Genomic DNA, 14,237 nt, shown 5'->3' with positions numbered 1-14,237 from the left:
AATTTTTTCCATATAAATTATGAAATCATGAAGGGTGAAAATGAACAAAATATACAGCACAAACACAGTAAATGTGAAAAAAATATTGATAAGCCACGAACTACGTGCGCACACCATGTAGGTCGCCCGCTGACTGACTGCTGACTGGCCAGCCACGCGCCAACTGCAAATTTCCACGGTCGTATCTTGGAGCAGTCGGTCGCAAGTCGATACAAATTTTCGCGACTATCGCTACTCGTATCTTGGATTAGTCGTAAGTATATGCAGTCGTAAATCGAGGAACCACTGTAATACCAACCACATACACCAGGTCCCGTACACTCACCGGTGGACACATCACTTACTCACACACACACACACACACACACACACACACACACACACACACACACACACACACACACACACACACACACACACACACACACACACACACACACACACACACACACACACACACACACACACACACAGTATAGTAAAAGAAGACAGCATTACAAAATTATCCAGCAGCAGCAGAAAGTGACATAAATACACTCAGATAAAAAGTAGTTTAACTGTGAGGTGATGAACTTAATCCAGCCCTGTAGGTGTCCAAAACAGCAAAGAAAGAAGGAAAGATGCATGGAAACCACATGGAAACAACAAAAGAGCACAGCAAATAATCACTAACATGGTGATCACATAATCACATTAGTGATTAAAAAAAAAAAAAAAAAAAGAAGAAGAAAGAAAATCCCATTACTCCCTGATAATGCATCAGCTTCCCCAGCTCGAGTTCCCTAGAGGAAAACCGCCAAGGCGGAGAGGGATGACTAAGCTGTTTCCTTGTCTCAACCGGAATTCCCCTGTATACAGAGGCTTAGCTAAGCCCCGTTCCCTCACAAAACCCACTCTGTACCTGCATTCTGTGCCGCGCTGCAACACAAAGCCTATAGATTATCCTCCTCCCCAAGAACCAACTCAGGCATAAATGCCGAAAATACAGCTCATTATTCTTGTCACTCCATAAAACAATGACTGAATTAACCCCCCCCCCCCCACCACATAATCTCATTCCAGACTAGGGTCTATGCTAAATTAAGATTTTCTTTCTCACACTAGGATTTCCCAGTCAAGCCCATGTACAACATATATATCTTTTAATAGGAGTGTTGAGATTTCGCTCAATAAAACTGAACTGCAATCAAATTGAAATACGCACATCAACAGTGCTGTTAAAAAGCAATTCCCCACCGTCTTGTTGTCATCTTTAGTGGGTTGTAAATTACCGGTCTGTAGAGCCGATTCGGAGATAAAAAGTTTGCCGCTTCTCTTGTTTGAGGCAATTTAACGTCCAATCTCCAGGTGGGAAAAAGTTATTGCGTAAACCTATTAAAAGATAAGAGTTAGGGTTGGCTGTTGAAAAGTTTACTTTACAACCAGGCCCAATTCAGGGCCAGCCCTTCCAAATTCCAATCCTATTATATTGGTCTTTACTACGGCAGTGAAGAGAAGTCATTTGCACACCAAAAGATGTCCAGGATGTCACAAAATCCATATCTGGAGAGTGCTCGATAAGGCGGCAAGACATGCGATCTGGAAGGCACAGGTTTAGTCTAGATCCGAACGGATGAAAAGGAAGCAAATTTGAGTTTAGTAAAAGCCAGATGTCCAGACCTAAACTTCACTACGATGCTGTGGAAGGACCTGAAACCAGCAGTTTCATGCTAACAAACAACAAAATGTAGCAGGGTTCAAGCAGTTCTGCATGTGGTTCCCCATCGGTAATGTGAGAGTCGGTAAAAAGCTACTATATAGGAAGCATTGGCTGGCGGTTATTTCTGCAAATAGTGGTGTATCAAAAGTCTATATATCACGTAATGTCCGATTGAGCGGTATGTGTGAACAGAGCAGGTTATTGTCTGGTGCATTCACAGAGAGCGAATGGGCGTGTCACGTGTTGATGACGTCTATCATGCGATAGTCATTAACCTTCCTGCGGGTGGAGTCAAGCTGCTTCATACTCCTTTCTGCTTTCCTTTATATTTCCTTTTCACGCTTTCATTTATGATGCGGATACGTCCAAATACATGGAGTATCAACGCAAAGAAAGATAAGCCTTGTCCACCATCTTGTGTGTGCTAAAACTTTGCAGCGTCATTGCCCAAACCAAACTGAGTATTTCCAGGTAAGTGTAAACGCATCTGACACGGACAATCTCCGGTTGTGTGCTACATGTGTGAAAGGACAACTCTGGACAATGTCCGGACCTGATTATCCTGACATTGTCCAGAGTTCATGTGTGAAAGCAGCCTAATAGGCTTACTTTCTCAGGCTGCATTGGTTGTTTTTGTTGTCTCAGGCTTCATTTCACATTTAATGTTTGATTTTAGCTGAGCATCAATGACAGTCAGTGCCAAAATATGCAGAAAATCAGATAAGGACTAAGTACTTTTTGATGATGCATATTAATTAATATTGTAATGTTTGTTGAATTTATTTGCTTTTCTTTTTGGATACCAATAGTTTGTTAGTTGTTTGTTTCAGCCATTTTGAACATTTGACCCCAACATCTTTGCGTTTAACCAAAATGTCATCCAGTTTCCATAGCTTACAGGTTTGTTTTGCACATACAAGACGGCTTTATCAGCTACCAACTGCATGATCAGAGTTTAGGCATGAACGCACAGTTGGAGGAGGTAAAGATATGTTTTTTTGAGAGGGCACAAGATGATGCGGGTTTTCAAAATTGAAAACCTCTAAACAACAAAAACACGCACAGCTTTTAGAAAAATCCATCTTCTCATCCAAACTATATATGAGAGACAGATAAGAAGACCTTTCGGTTATCTGGAACCGACTGGAGTTTGAGGTTTTGGGAGGGCTGTGTTGGGGGTGCAATCATTCCCGCTCCTGTGAAATGGGGCAGCGTTCCTCCTAATCGTCCTGGAGCCCAGGACGTTCAGCGTCACATGCTGTCAAAAGGCTAAGCTGCCACGAGGCGTCATGCATTCAATCAATGACAGATGTCGCTGACAACTCCAACCTTTCGTCGCCCCAAGCACCGCTGCCCTGGAAACAAGTAATAAGCGGGAGAGAGGCAAAAATAACACATTTTCTTTCATTCATTTCAATAAGCCTTCAAATTGATTCTAAATCAGCAAATCACAGAGGTTATTAGGAAGAACGTTTTTTTTAGTAATCTGGTAAGACTAGCTTTGTCCGAACAAGCAAAGCAAACCGCAGCCACCAGTAAAATAACATACTTAATGCTAGGTCAGAACACAGGTCAAAAGACTGCCTGTCGAAATGCTAAATCTGGCTCCACCAAAACAGAAAAAAAAATGGCGCTCAAGGGGAGCTCAAATAAAGGACAATATCTGGATTGGTCCAAATGGTCTTGTCTACTGGCTCAAATGTACTTGCCATTCATCAAGGCAACACATGGCATTGATCACACCGGCTGCGACCAAATGGTTAAGTGCATACACCAGGTCTGGTACGCCCCGGACTCCTAACGGTCGTCAAGAATTGGCTATCTAATTGTATGGCATGTGCATGTTCTCTAAATGGGTAGAAGCTTTTCCAACCAAAAATCAAAGTTCAGCGACAGTCGCTAAAATACTCCTCCGCAAAATCATCCCGCGGTGGGGTCTGCCGCGAAAACTCTCCAGTGATAATGGCTCCGCCTTTATCGTACAAGTTCTAGCGAATCTGACTGAGTTCCTAGGCATCGACATGAAGCTCCATTGCGCCTACCACCCTGTGAGTGGTGGCGCCATCAAGCGGTAAAATGGCACTCTACAAACCAAACTCGCTAAGTGCTGTTCCTCCACAGGCAAGATATGGTCTGACGTTTTACCACTAGCGTTGTTTTACATGCGCATGTACAAATTGGTTTCTGGCAGACCCCCGTCTATCGGCCTGCACCAATCCAAAGTGTCGCTACAGACTACGGATGATGACCTACTCTCATATTGCAAAGCACTGTCACTGTCACTTACCTCTATATCCCAGCAGGTGAGAGGTGCCCTGGCTCCGCCTGAGCTTCGTCAACTACACTTCCTCATCCTGGCGACTAGGTCCTCATCCGAGACTGCAAACCCTATAGGTTCAACGGCCCCTACCAGGTCCTCCTGACCACACACGTTGTGGGGCCACGTCACACACTGCAAACGCGCATTGACACCAACTAAGGAGACAACAGGAGTGCACGCCGAACACTGCTCCCCCTGCAACAGCAATGGATCCTCCTCATAGACCGCAACATCCGCTCTGCTAGCCCCTTTTCAGTGGCCTCAGAGAGACCCTCTGTCTGCTCCTACTTATCTCCTTTCTTGCGGTTCTCCCCATAATTCTAGTCCTTGATCACCTTACTCACTCCAACTCCACCTCCCCCACCTACTCTCACCCCTCCGATGTCCCGACATCGTCATACCCTCAATACCTCTTTTCTCCCCTTTTCTCCGGAAGACAATTTCTGGTATTGTTCTGTTGTTACACTCCCACTGCGTGGCTTCTCTGTAGTGGGTGCTGAGGGTGGTGGTGGCCCATTTATCTGGTGCCAGAGGGCGCCGGCTGACTTTCACGTGTCCTGCGCTGAGCACTCAGCTACACACTCGGGGCATGCTGCTGGCATCTGGCCGGTTGCGCTGGGGCGGGCCTCGCCCTTGCGCAGGGCTTTGGTGGGCATGGGGGCCCCGCCGGCTTGGGACCTGACCCCAGGCCTGTGGTCCATGCCTCGCATCCGCAGCCCAGGTTCTGCGCCTGCTGCTGCGTCTAATGCCTGCACCTGGTGGTTGCTTGGGCAACACTTACTCCATTATTTCTGTTGAGTGGGCTTCCGGCTTCTCTGGGGGCTGGGAGGTCTTCTGTGGCAGCAGGACAGGGTGCTCCAGGCTGTGGGGCCATTTCTGCTACTTGGAGGCGCTACTATATAATTCTGAACTCATACACCAGAACTAATTGGGACAAGTCCCGTACACTCACTAGTGGACAAATATCACACACACACACACACACACACACACACACACACACACACACACAGTGTGTGTGTGTGTGTGTTTGCCTTTGTGTGTGCACAGGTTTCATCCCTGTCCTTTCCTCCCTCATTTACTGTCATAGCCATGACAGGAAGAGGCCACGCTGTTCCAGTTTTCCTGGAATTAATTAACTCTGTTTAATTTAATAATAATGTTTAACACTGTTTTGTCAATACATGTCATCTGATGTTTATGTTTTTCCATGTACATGTTGTTGTTTGGTTCTATGTTTATTTGTCTCATTAGTGATTCTCCCCCTCTTTGGGTAGTGATTAGTTGTAAAAAGACCTAAACATGGTAAGATCGTTCTCCAAAGCGGGGGATTGGTGGTAGTTCTATGTAACCAAAAGCTGTTGTCATCCCATAGGTCATCCATAGAACAGAGTTATCACAGCGGAAGTTGAACTCCACTTGCAGACTAACTCTGTCCTAGATGCAATTACATACAAATACTTTGTGTTATATGCCCAGCATGCTGACAGCACGGGTAAAAAAAAAAAAAAAGAAGAAGAAGAAGAAAAAGACGACTATTAAATAATGACACATATGTAATTCCCCCCAGGGGGGCGTAGGCCTGTGTGACAGCTGTTAATTTCCTCTATAATAACATGAATCTGCCTACCATCCATCCTGGATGATATTAAGAAAGAAGACATAAGCCTGAATTAATTTTGCAACACCCCCCATTTATTTTCTTTTCTAAATTGTATGACGGAGGAGAGGGAAGAACGTGGAACCTGCTTTGCAGACTTACTAGACATAAAACCCAGACAGCTGTTGGCTCCTCAGAGATACATGTAAATAGAGCGAGGTCTCCAGTGGAGTGACAGACCAAACAGCAACTCATCGTCAGGTGCTGAACGCAAACATGGAAAAGCTGAGCTGCAGAAGGGTGTTAAAATTCAAGATGTTGTAGCAGGCCATGGAAAAATGACGATGCCACCCCACCCCCCAAAACTCTCTCCAGTATTTTCCTCTCTCATTTGAGACATCTTTCCACATCTGCAATTAGCTATTTTTGGCCATAATAAGATCACTGCAAAATGTTTGCTGTTGAAAATTATACACAATTTCATCAGTAAGCAGTAGGGATGTAACGGTACAATGGGCCACATAATCTAATAGAGAACATAAATGGATTGGAGGCACAGACCTTTTGGATTGTTGTAGTATTTGGGTTATGTGATTTTACTGTAAATGGATGGTTGTCGATATAATATGCTTTCCATTCAATAAATGTGCAATAGTTGTTTTAAAGAATATACGTTCATTATGTTCAATAAAAGTTTACATTCCTAAATCTTGAGAAACCTCATATGTAAGCTAGACAGACATTTCCCCTGCTCATTAATGTGCCCAAATGTACTGTATGCCCTTAGGCCTCAAGAGCCCTTCTGGTGCCAGCAGACACATAGAAAGCTCCTGGCAGGGAGCGCACAACAACGAAATTCTCGCATGTGCGCTTTGCATGCATGCTTCACCTCCGCTGCAACAACTTCATCCTAGGGGAGACACTGCTCTGATATCATCCTGTTAAGCCCTAAAACTTTTTAACAACAACCATATCAACGAGAAAAAGTACAACAAAGGAGCAAAATCCTTCAGACAGGAGCAAAATATTGCAACTTAAAACTCAGAGTAACAGTTTTATTGTACTTCAAAACACACTATAAAACACAATCGCCAGCGACCTCTCAGAAAAGCCCATCAGTCAGCCATGCTGGAGAGCAATGGGTGCCCCAATTAAGCTGCAATTGCTAAAAAAGCTATAGCCTACTTTTGCAAACAACATTTAGCTGTGTGCATACTGTCAAGTGTGCAGGCGTCATGTCAACAGCTCCTATGATATACTGAACAGCATCTGGAACAACACATGGAACCTATAAATTCAACCATCCTGAAAGGGCATTTTCACGCACACGCACACACAACCTACATTGCCGTGGTTGATGAATCCATGTTTCCTGGCGATGCGCTCGGCCTCGGCAGAGCCACCCTCAATCTGAACCGCCCAAGTGTTGGTGAAGACCTCTGTGGCACCGGCCCACTTCAGCGCTGCCGTCAGGAGGACAAGTAGCATCCAGTACTGCCGCAGGGCCACCCCGGCATCCATGAAAAGGAGAGCAGTATGCCCACCGGGCAGTCCCTCCGTCCGTCCTACTGTCACTCTGTCACTTCCTGGCGAGGCGTGGCAGAGCTCCGCTCTACCTCCCAGCAGCAAAGTAGAACACTGACCTAGAGAAAGGAGGACAGAGGCAGCTATGAGCTATAGGCACGGACCCCACCTATTAAGACACAAAACTCAAAGCCAGACTGGAATAAATAGAATGCACACAGGGTCTCACACTCGATCTGGCCAAGAGAGGTTAAGCCCCCCGCACTGCAAGCAACACATGAATAGAAGATCAATAGTGACAAATGTCATGTTCAAGTCTGAGTGATCAGTCAATTCTCACTCATCTTTTTCCCCACTCATCATGTCTCTGAGAAATGTGCAACTCAAGGGGTAATATTTTACATTCTGCTAAACAAGTCGCAGGAATTACAATATTTTTCAATTCCAAAGTTTGGAATTTCTCCAACCATTGTAGCTACAAAGGCTTAGGTTTGGAGGGTTTGGCTTGGGGGAAGTGTATTCCAAAACCTAATTTACATTGCAGTTCAATTTTTACCATCCATTTGATCTTACATATTACTAAATAATACAATTATAATTTTTACTCAGTATTTTTGTACAATGGGGTACAAAAGAGTGAAATGCGTGTTTAAGAGGTTTAGGGACGTCACAAGAACCGATACTTTGACAGAAAGTTGATGCCTAGCGCCATTTTTTCTCATGTATAAGTAGGACCTGGGTAGTATCAAGTAGTATCAAGCAGGTACTGCAGCACTGTCCACAAAAAGCACCAGAAAGCAGTGACATTTAGAAAAACTCTGTACAACCAAAACGCATCAATGTCGGTGGAAGTTCTTTGCCTTGGGGGGAAACGGTCAAGAGGTGATCGCAGATGCTCGGAGTCCAGACAGCACGGGGCGCTATCCAGCTTTCCATACGAACAGAGGAACAGCTGAAACACCAACACCGTGATAAATTTGGAGTTCAAGTACGGGGGAGTTTCAGGTTATGACTAAATGAACAAATGATGTTCTGCCAGACAACATGGATGAACACATGAACATGAACATGCCTAGAGTAATGAGCAGTGACACCAAACTCAAACGATGCATAACAAATAAACATAATTTCAAAGTTAATCTGAGTAAATATAATCTAAATGTGGCTCTCTTTAAACATGGCTCCAAGTGTTGAATTATCTTACTTGTTTAAGCTAACCAGACCTCATTGTGCGCTACAGTTACTACCAATCAAAGTCAAGAGTCTCATCGTCTGTCAAAATATAAGCTTTGAAAAAATATTTTCAGGACTAATGGTCTATCATCATGTTAGTATAGAGCAAACACACACACACACACATACACACACACACACACACAGCGTGTGTGTGTGTGTGTGTTTGCCTTTGTGCGTGTGTTCATCTATATTTTAATTGACTGAATGCCAACACTAATTTACTTCATGTTAGTGAGCTCCCTGAAGGATAATACACATTGCTCCACGCTTGTAAAGCTACTGCCACAATTAAAAAGTTATTTACCATATTACTTAAAGGAATTACAATATTGTTTAAGGGTTAATACTTAAAGTCTGAATGCCATAGTTCTATTTTTTCACAATGTTCATAAACAAACACACACACGCACACACACACACACACACACACACACACACACACACACACACACACACACACACACACACACACACACACACACACACACACACACACACACACACACACACACACACACACACACACACAGGCCTTTTTCTTTTCCTTTTCCGTGGTACCGAATTAAACACGGAGAATGTGGGGATTTCACTGGCATTGCCATTCGACTGCAAAAATTCCTTGTAAGTTCTCACACATTAAATATTGTACTGTAAGAATACATGAGCTAACTATTCTTCCAGATCTGGCGGATGGAGCTGTTGAGTGTCAAGTTAATAGGAACGGTTTGGAGGAATTAAGCTTAATGTAGAGCAGAGAAAAAAAAGGGTGCTAAAATCATAGGGTGTGGAAATTAAGCACTTAATTTAATCTCCAGGAAATACAGAGCACAGAGGCATGTATGATATGGCTTCTTGTTCAATATTCAATATTCCCTCAGTGATTCCCCAATAATAATCAAAATGTTACAGAATGAAGTCTTGTGAGGAGTGCAACTTTAATCTATGCCTTTGATCGTAATGAGAATTTTGTGATGGGCAGATGACATTTTCAAATTATTTGAATAACCCCCCCACAAGAAAGTAAGTAAGTTAGCTATTTTTCCACACAACTTCTCTTTAACATTTGGGCCACTGCTGACAAATACAATAGATAGCAGATACAATAGATACACAGTTGCCAAGAAAAAACTCGCAATGCAGATTTTCAGGATTAGATTAAGTTGAACATCCGTCTCTCTACATTCTTTGACAAAACCAAGAGATCCCTGATATTCACCCCCTGAAAAGTATAAGCCTGTATAAATAGAGTGAGGAAAAGCGCAGAGCACTCAGGCTGATAATTTGACAGCACAGATCGCTGCCGCTGTGCTTAGTTTGGGTGCAGAGCTCGGCTCTGGATTTTTCAGGACAATGAGGAGGAATCAAGACACTTATCCTAAACACAATGAAGATTTTCACAGTGAACGGTTAAGAATTTCCCAGACGAGACACTCGGTACGGGTACCGCAGCTTAATTCTAAATTTACGCAACAGACACATGATGATACATTGCCTCACTGGACCGCTCAGGAGGATGAAGATGAAGAAGCATCTGCATGCAAAAGGACCACACTAATGTCAGCTCAAAAGATCTCTGCCTCTTAACTATCTTTATTCATTCTGATATGCATGCAACACTATCGATTTCCCTACATCTTGGGAGATTGCGTCCTTGCAGATATTTGACTGCTTTTCAGGGACGTGAGAATAATTGCAACCCTTGATTAGTAGGATGCCTGCCGGGATGGGATATTGGTGCATTCACTTAAATCTCCACAGTGGACTTAGGAACTTTTTTCTCTCTGACTTACATCTACAAATGACATATGGAGATATTCCAACTTCGTCCAGCATACAGGAATTCCATCATCCTTCATCTGTCCTAAAATGGCCCCCTACCCGGGGCCTGTTAGGTCTATTCAACTTTGGAATGGGGGAGGAATGGTAGTTGTCCCTTGGGTTTCACAAAAAAATATTTTCGAAGTGAATGCTGATTGGGGCACAGTGTGAGACACGATGGAGGCATGACCAGGGGTTGTCACTCTTCCCGTGGAACAATTCTTCTGCTGAGCTCATTAGATGCTGCGCTTGAATCGCACAGATGGGGGACGGAGAGAGAGAGAGAGATAGAGAGATAGAGAGAGGGGAAGAATAAGAGAAAGAGAGAAACCGACAGACATAAGGACAGAGGCAGAGAACAGAGTGAAAGGGAAAGGAGGGTGAGAAAACAAGAGGGGCGGAGAACAGGATAAACGTGGCGGGAGACTGGGGACAGAAAGGAAAGGGGAGAGAGACGGGAGCGATAGAATGAGAAAGCAGAGGAGAGATAACCCTGTAACAGCATTGCTGAAGAGCGCAAGCGAGGAAACAATACACCCTTCTAAAAAAAAAAAAGAGCCTTAGAATATAGCAGAGAGAAAAGGTAACGAGAGCCGCATACTTTTCATACATTTGAAAGCCCTGGCAAAAACTGAAATGAAACTCTGACCATCACAATAAGAACACTTCAGTCTCACTAAAATCCAAATTTTAAAAGAAAGCCGAAACTAAATTGCATCCAATCCTTACATCTAACAAATGTAAATCTAACTCAATATACTGTATACTGTATACCTGCAGTATGCAAAAGAGAAGAAAAAAATTAGCACCTTCTCTCTCAAGCTCCATGCTTCACAGCAAGAAGGTCCTGGGTTCGATTCTCGCCTGGGGCGCTGTTGGCACCGTGCTATCTCCCAATTGGGTGCCTTTCTGTGTGGAGTTTGCATGTTCTCCCCGTGCTCACATGGGGTTTCCTCCACCTACCATCAGTAAGGACCCCCACCAAAAACATGCACACATCATCGTCTGACCAGCGATGGACACTCGTCACCTGGTCCCCGGGCGCATCCACGAATGCTGCCCACTGCTCCTGGCTGTGCCCCCGGAGGAAGGACAAGCCAGGATGGGTCAAATGCAGAGGCCTCATTTCACCGGCCACCACCCAAAGGGTGTGCATGTGTGTGTGTGCATGTGTTGTAGTGTGGTGTGCTGCGTGACAATTTAAGATTCTTCTTCTTCTTATAAACATCTCAAGGTGGGAAATAATGCGAGAGGGAGATCACAGCATCGCGTTCTTGAAAAGGCTTCCTCATTCCTAGAATAAAATAGGTTGCAATTGTTTTAGTTTTTTTACAAAACGCATTCATTCGGCTTGATAAGTGAAGCGACAAGTGACACACATTGCATGAAAATCACACTAATTAAAACTCAGGTGCCTTTGCAGCATTCAGGCTACAACAGCTAGTATGGTTACAATGTTTCACCCTCTCTTCAGTCAAACTAACCGGTGTAGACACTCCTGTCTGGACAAACCTCCCCACCCTGCATTTAATTTCACTGAGTGGTTGAGAGACAGAGTAAACTGCATCCGAAGACCATTAGCACACCACTGTGTTACCATTGTTGTTTTACTACAGCTATAAACACTCGGGCAACGGGCATTGTACTGCCAGTAATGCTGTCGGTCAGCAGCTGTGAAAAGTTAAGCCCCTTTCTCACATGGAATCCATAACCTTGCTGGATAAAAAATATCCAGCGAAGGCAGCAGGTAGTCATTCACACATTGGCCTCCTTCACGGAGAAGTACTGTATGGAGTCTGTTCCCACGTTAGATGACTTACAGATACAGCAGGTAATGTGTGAGGGTTAGTATGTTATGTCCCGCGTGGATGCAATCGTTTGACAATCTGTCTGCAACGGACGTACAATCTGAATCGGTTTCGTTTTTTCTAAATTTTATTTTATTTTTTTAAATGGCTCTCAGAGACCAGTGCTTCGCTTCTGTCCCCCCGCCCCTCCCAAATGGCCTTGTTTTCCGTCCGCTGACGGCACCGGGGCAGAGCCCTCATCCCAGGACGCAGTTACCCTTACCCAATGTTATTAAATCAGTGTGATCATTTTCAACCTGTCCCTCACTCTCCGCCTCCGGAGGAGAAACTTTCTCCACCCGTTCTTCCTCTCCCTGTCCGCTGGTTCCCTCTCTGCTCCACGCTCCCGTGTCGGTGCTGCAGCCGGTGGTGGTGGACCGCCTGCAGCCTACTGCAGGTATGGGCAGGCACTTGACCAGCGATGGACACTCGTCACCAGGACGCGTCGACGAATGCTGCCCAGGCCCTGGCTGCCCGCCGGAGGAAGGACAAGCCAGGATGGGTCAAATGCAGAGGCCACATTTCACCGGCCACCACCCAAAGCATGTGCATGTGTGTGTGTGTGTGCATGTGTTGTAGTGTGGTGTGTTGTGGTCTTCTTCTTCACTTGGGCCCGATGTCACCACACTCAAAGCACTTCATAATTCCCAAACAGACTTACATCATGTGGCGCCCCTCTCCATCACTAACTCTAAAAGAATCGTCCAGGGTCTGAGCGGCATTTTAAAAAGCCACAAATACCTGCCTCCGTGGAGACTGGATGTGTTTCAGTTTCTCGTCTTAGCATTCAAGCTCCACGGTACTGACTCACCATTTTTCAAAATGTTTATTTTTTTATTCCCGAAAACAAACTATTTGTGCCTTGCAGGTATTCGGATTCGGCTCCACTCCTACTTTACATGCTTGTCCCGGCAATTTTACTGCTTCCACTCTCTCACACACACACACACACACACACACACACACACACACACACACACACACACACACACACACTTCCATATACAGCTGTACCGGCATTTTCCCCTAAACAATACTAGATTGAGAGTGAGAAAATCTACAGAACAATTTTTACAGAACACCGACACCGGCTCCTTTTCCCACATTAAGCCAATATGGAACATTGCCAGTGGATTTACGGCTTTCAGCGCAAGTGGAAAAGGGGCTTTAGACAAATGGGTATTGGATAAAAAACAATAAAAATAAAAAAATGAAAAAAGAAAAAGGTTTGGTTCAATCATCCCAGCATCTTCAAAAACCTAGGATAAGAGAGCTCGCCCTTGACCGAGACAGTTGACGCCCAAACACCTACCACTGAGCTTCTCGGGTGTCGGAACAATGTGTAGAACAGCACAACACTATATTAATATTAAATAGGGCCTTGGTGAGAAACCCCTGCGTGTTCGCTCAATTTATCACGGATACATTGAGATGAAACAACAGGAAGAACAGGAGGAGAATAATGGGCGAGGGGAGCTTGACAAACAAAGGACAGTTAAATAGCACGTTTCGTCTTGAGGAGACTGAATAGGTGTGTTTTGTTCCTCCAGCGGTGGTGCTGCTGCGTGAAGAAGCGTCCTAGTTTCTAATTCAGGATTTCCAGTTGGCCAAATCAACAACCACCCAAGCGCACCGGGTTCGCCCTCTCCTAGAAAACAGAGGCATGGCAGCGGATTGCACAGCATGAGGAACATCAAGCGGCTCAGACAGAGCACCATCCTCTCCTCGAAGGAAAATTGCCCAGAGCAGAAGGGACGACTGTAAAACCAGGGCTGCACAGGCATGTTGTTCGCGCACACACACACACACACACACACACACACACACACTTCAAGACAGTATTACACAGCTGGCAGTGAGCTTCAGTGGGGGATTGAGTGAGGATGCGGTGACAACTGAAGCCAGATGTTGCTCTTCCAGCTGAGCGGAGGGAGGCGCCTGACAGTACGGGACGGGAGATTGGTGTCCACATCACTTTTATATGTAACATTATACTATTCTCAAAGGGATAACACTCCTGAACAATGCACTGAGATCTGTATTCTATTGGGAAAGGACATAGTACTCGGCCCAGCCGCTCCTGTTACTGGATCCTCCTGATGAGTTTGCTGCCAAAACACCGCACACCACCGTGACCATAGGTCCTCACCCCATAGTTGCTTAACTTTTTCGAGGCATAGAAAGACACATAGT

General features: G+C 44.8%; 1 protein-coding gene across 2 annotated transcripts in view; it reads right to left on the bottom strand.

The window, feature by feature from the left end:
• Positions 1-14,237, bottom strand: part of furinb (furin (paired basic amino acid cleaving enzyme) b) — a 92,161-nt gene that overhangs the window by 77,375 nt on the left and 549 nt on the right. For both annotated transcript variants that reach the window (XM_080002081.1, XM_080002082.1), the window contains one exon: positions 6,964-7,262. In XM_080002081.1, the coding sequence (XP_079858207.1) occupies positions 6,964-7,140 (177 nt within the window). In that variant the 5' untranslated portion in view covers positions 7,141-7,262. The remainder of the gene's footprint in view (positions 1-6,963; positions 7,263-14,237) is intronic.

Source organism: Zeus faber (assembly GCF_960531495.2).
Source record: "Zeus faber genome assembly, chromosome: 6".
NCBI lineage: Eukaryota > Metazoa > Chordata > Actinopteri > Zeiformes > Zeidae > Zeus > Zeus faber.
Note: the sequence above shows the minus strand (reverse complement) of the source record. Positions and strands in the feature narration are given on the sequence as shown.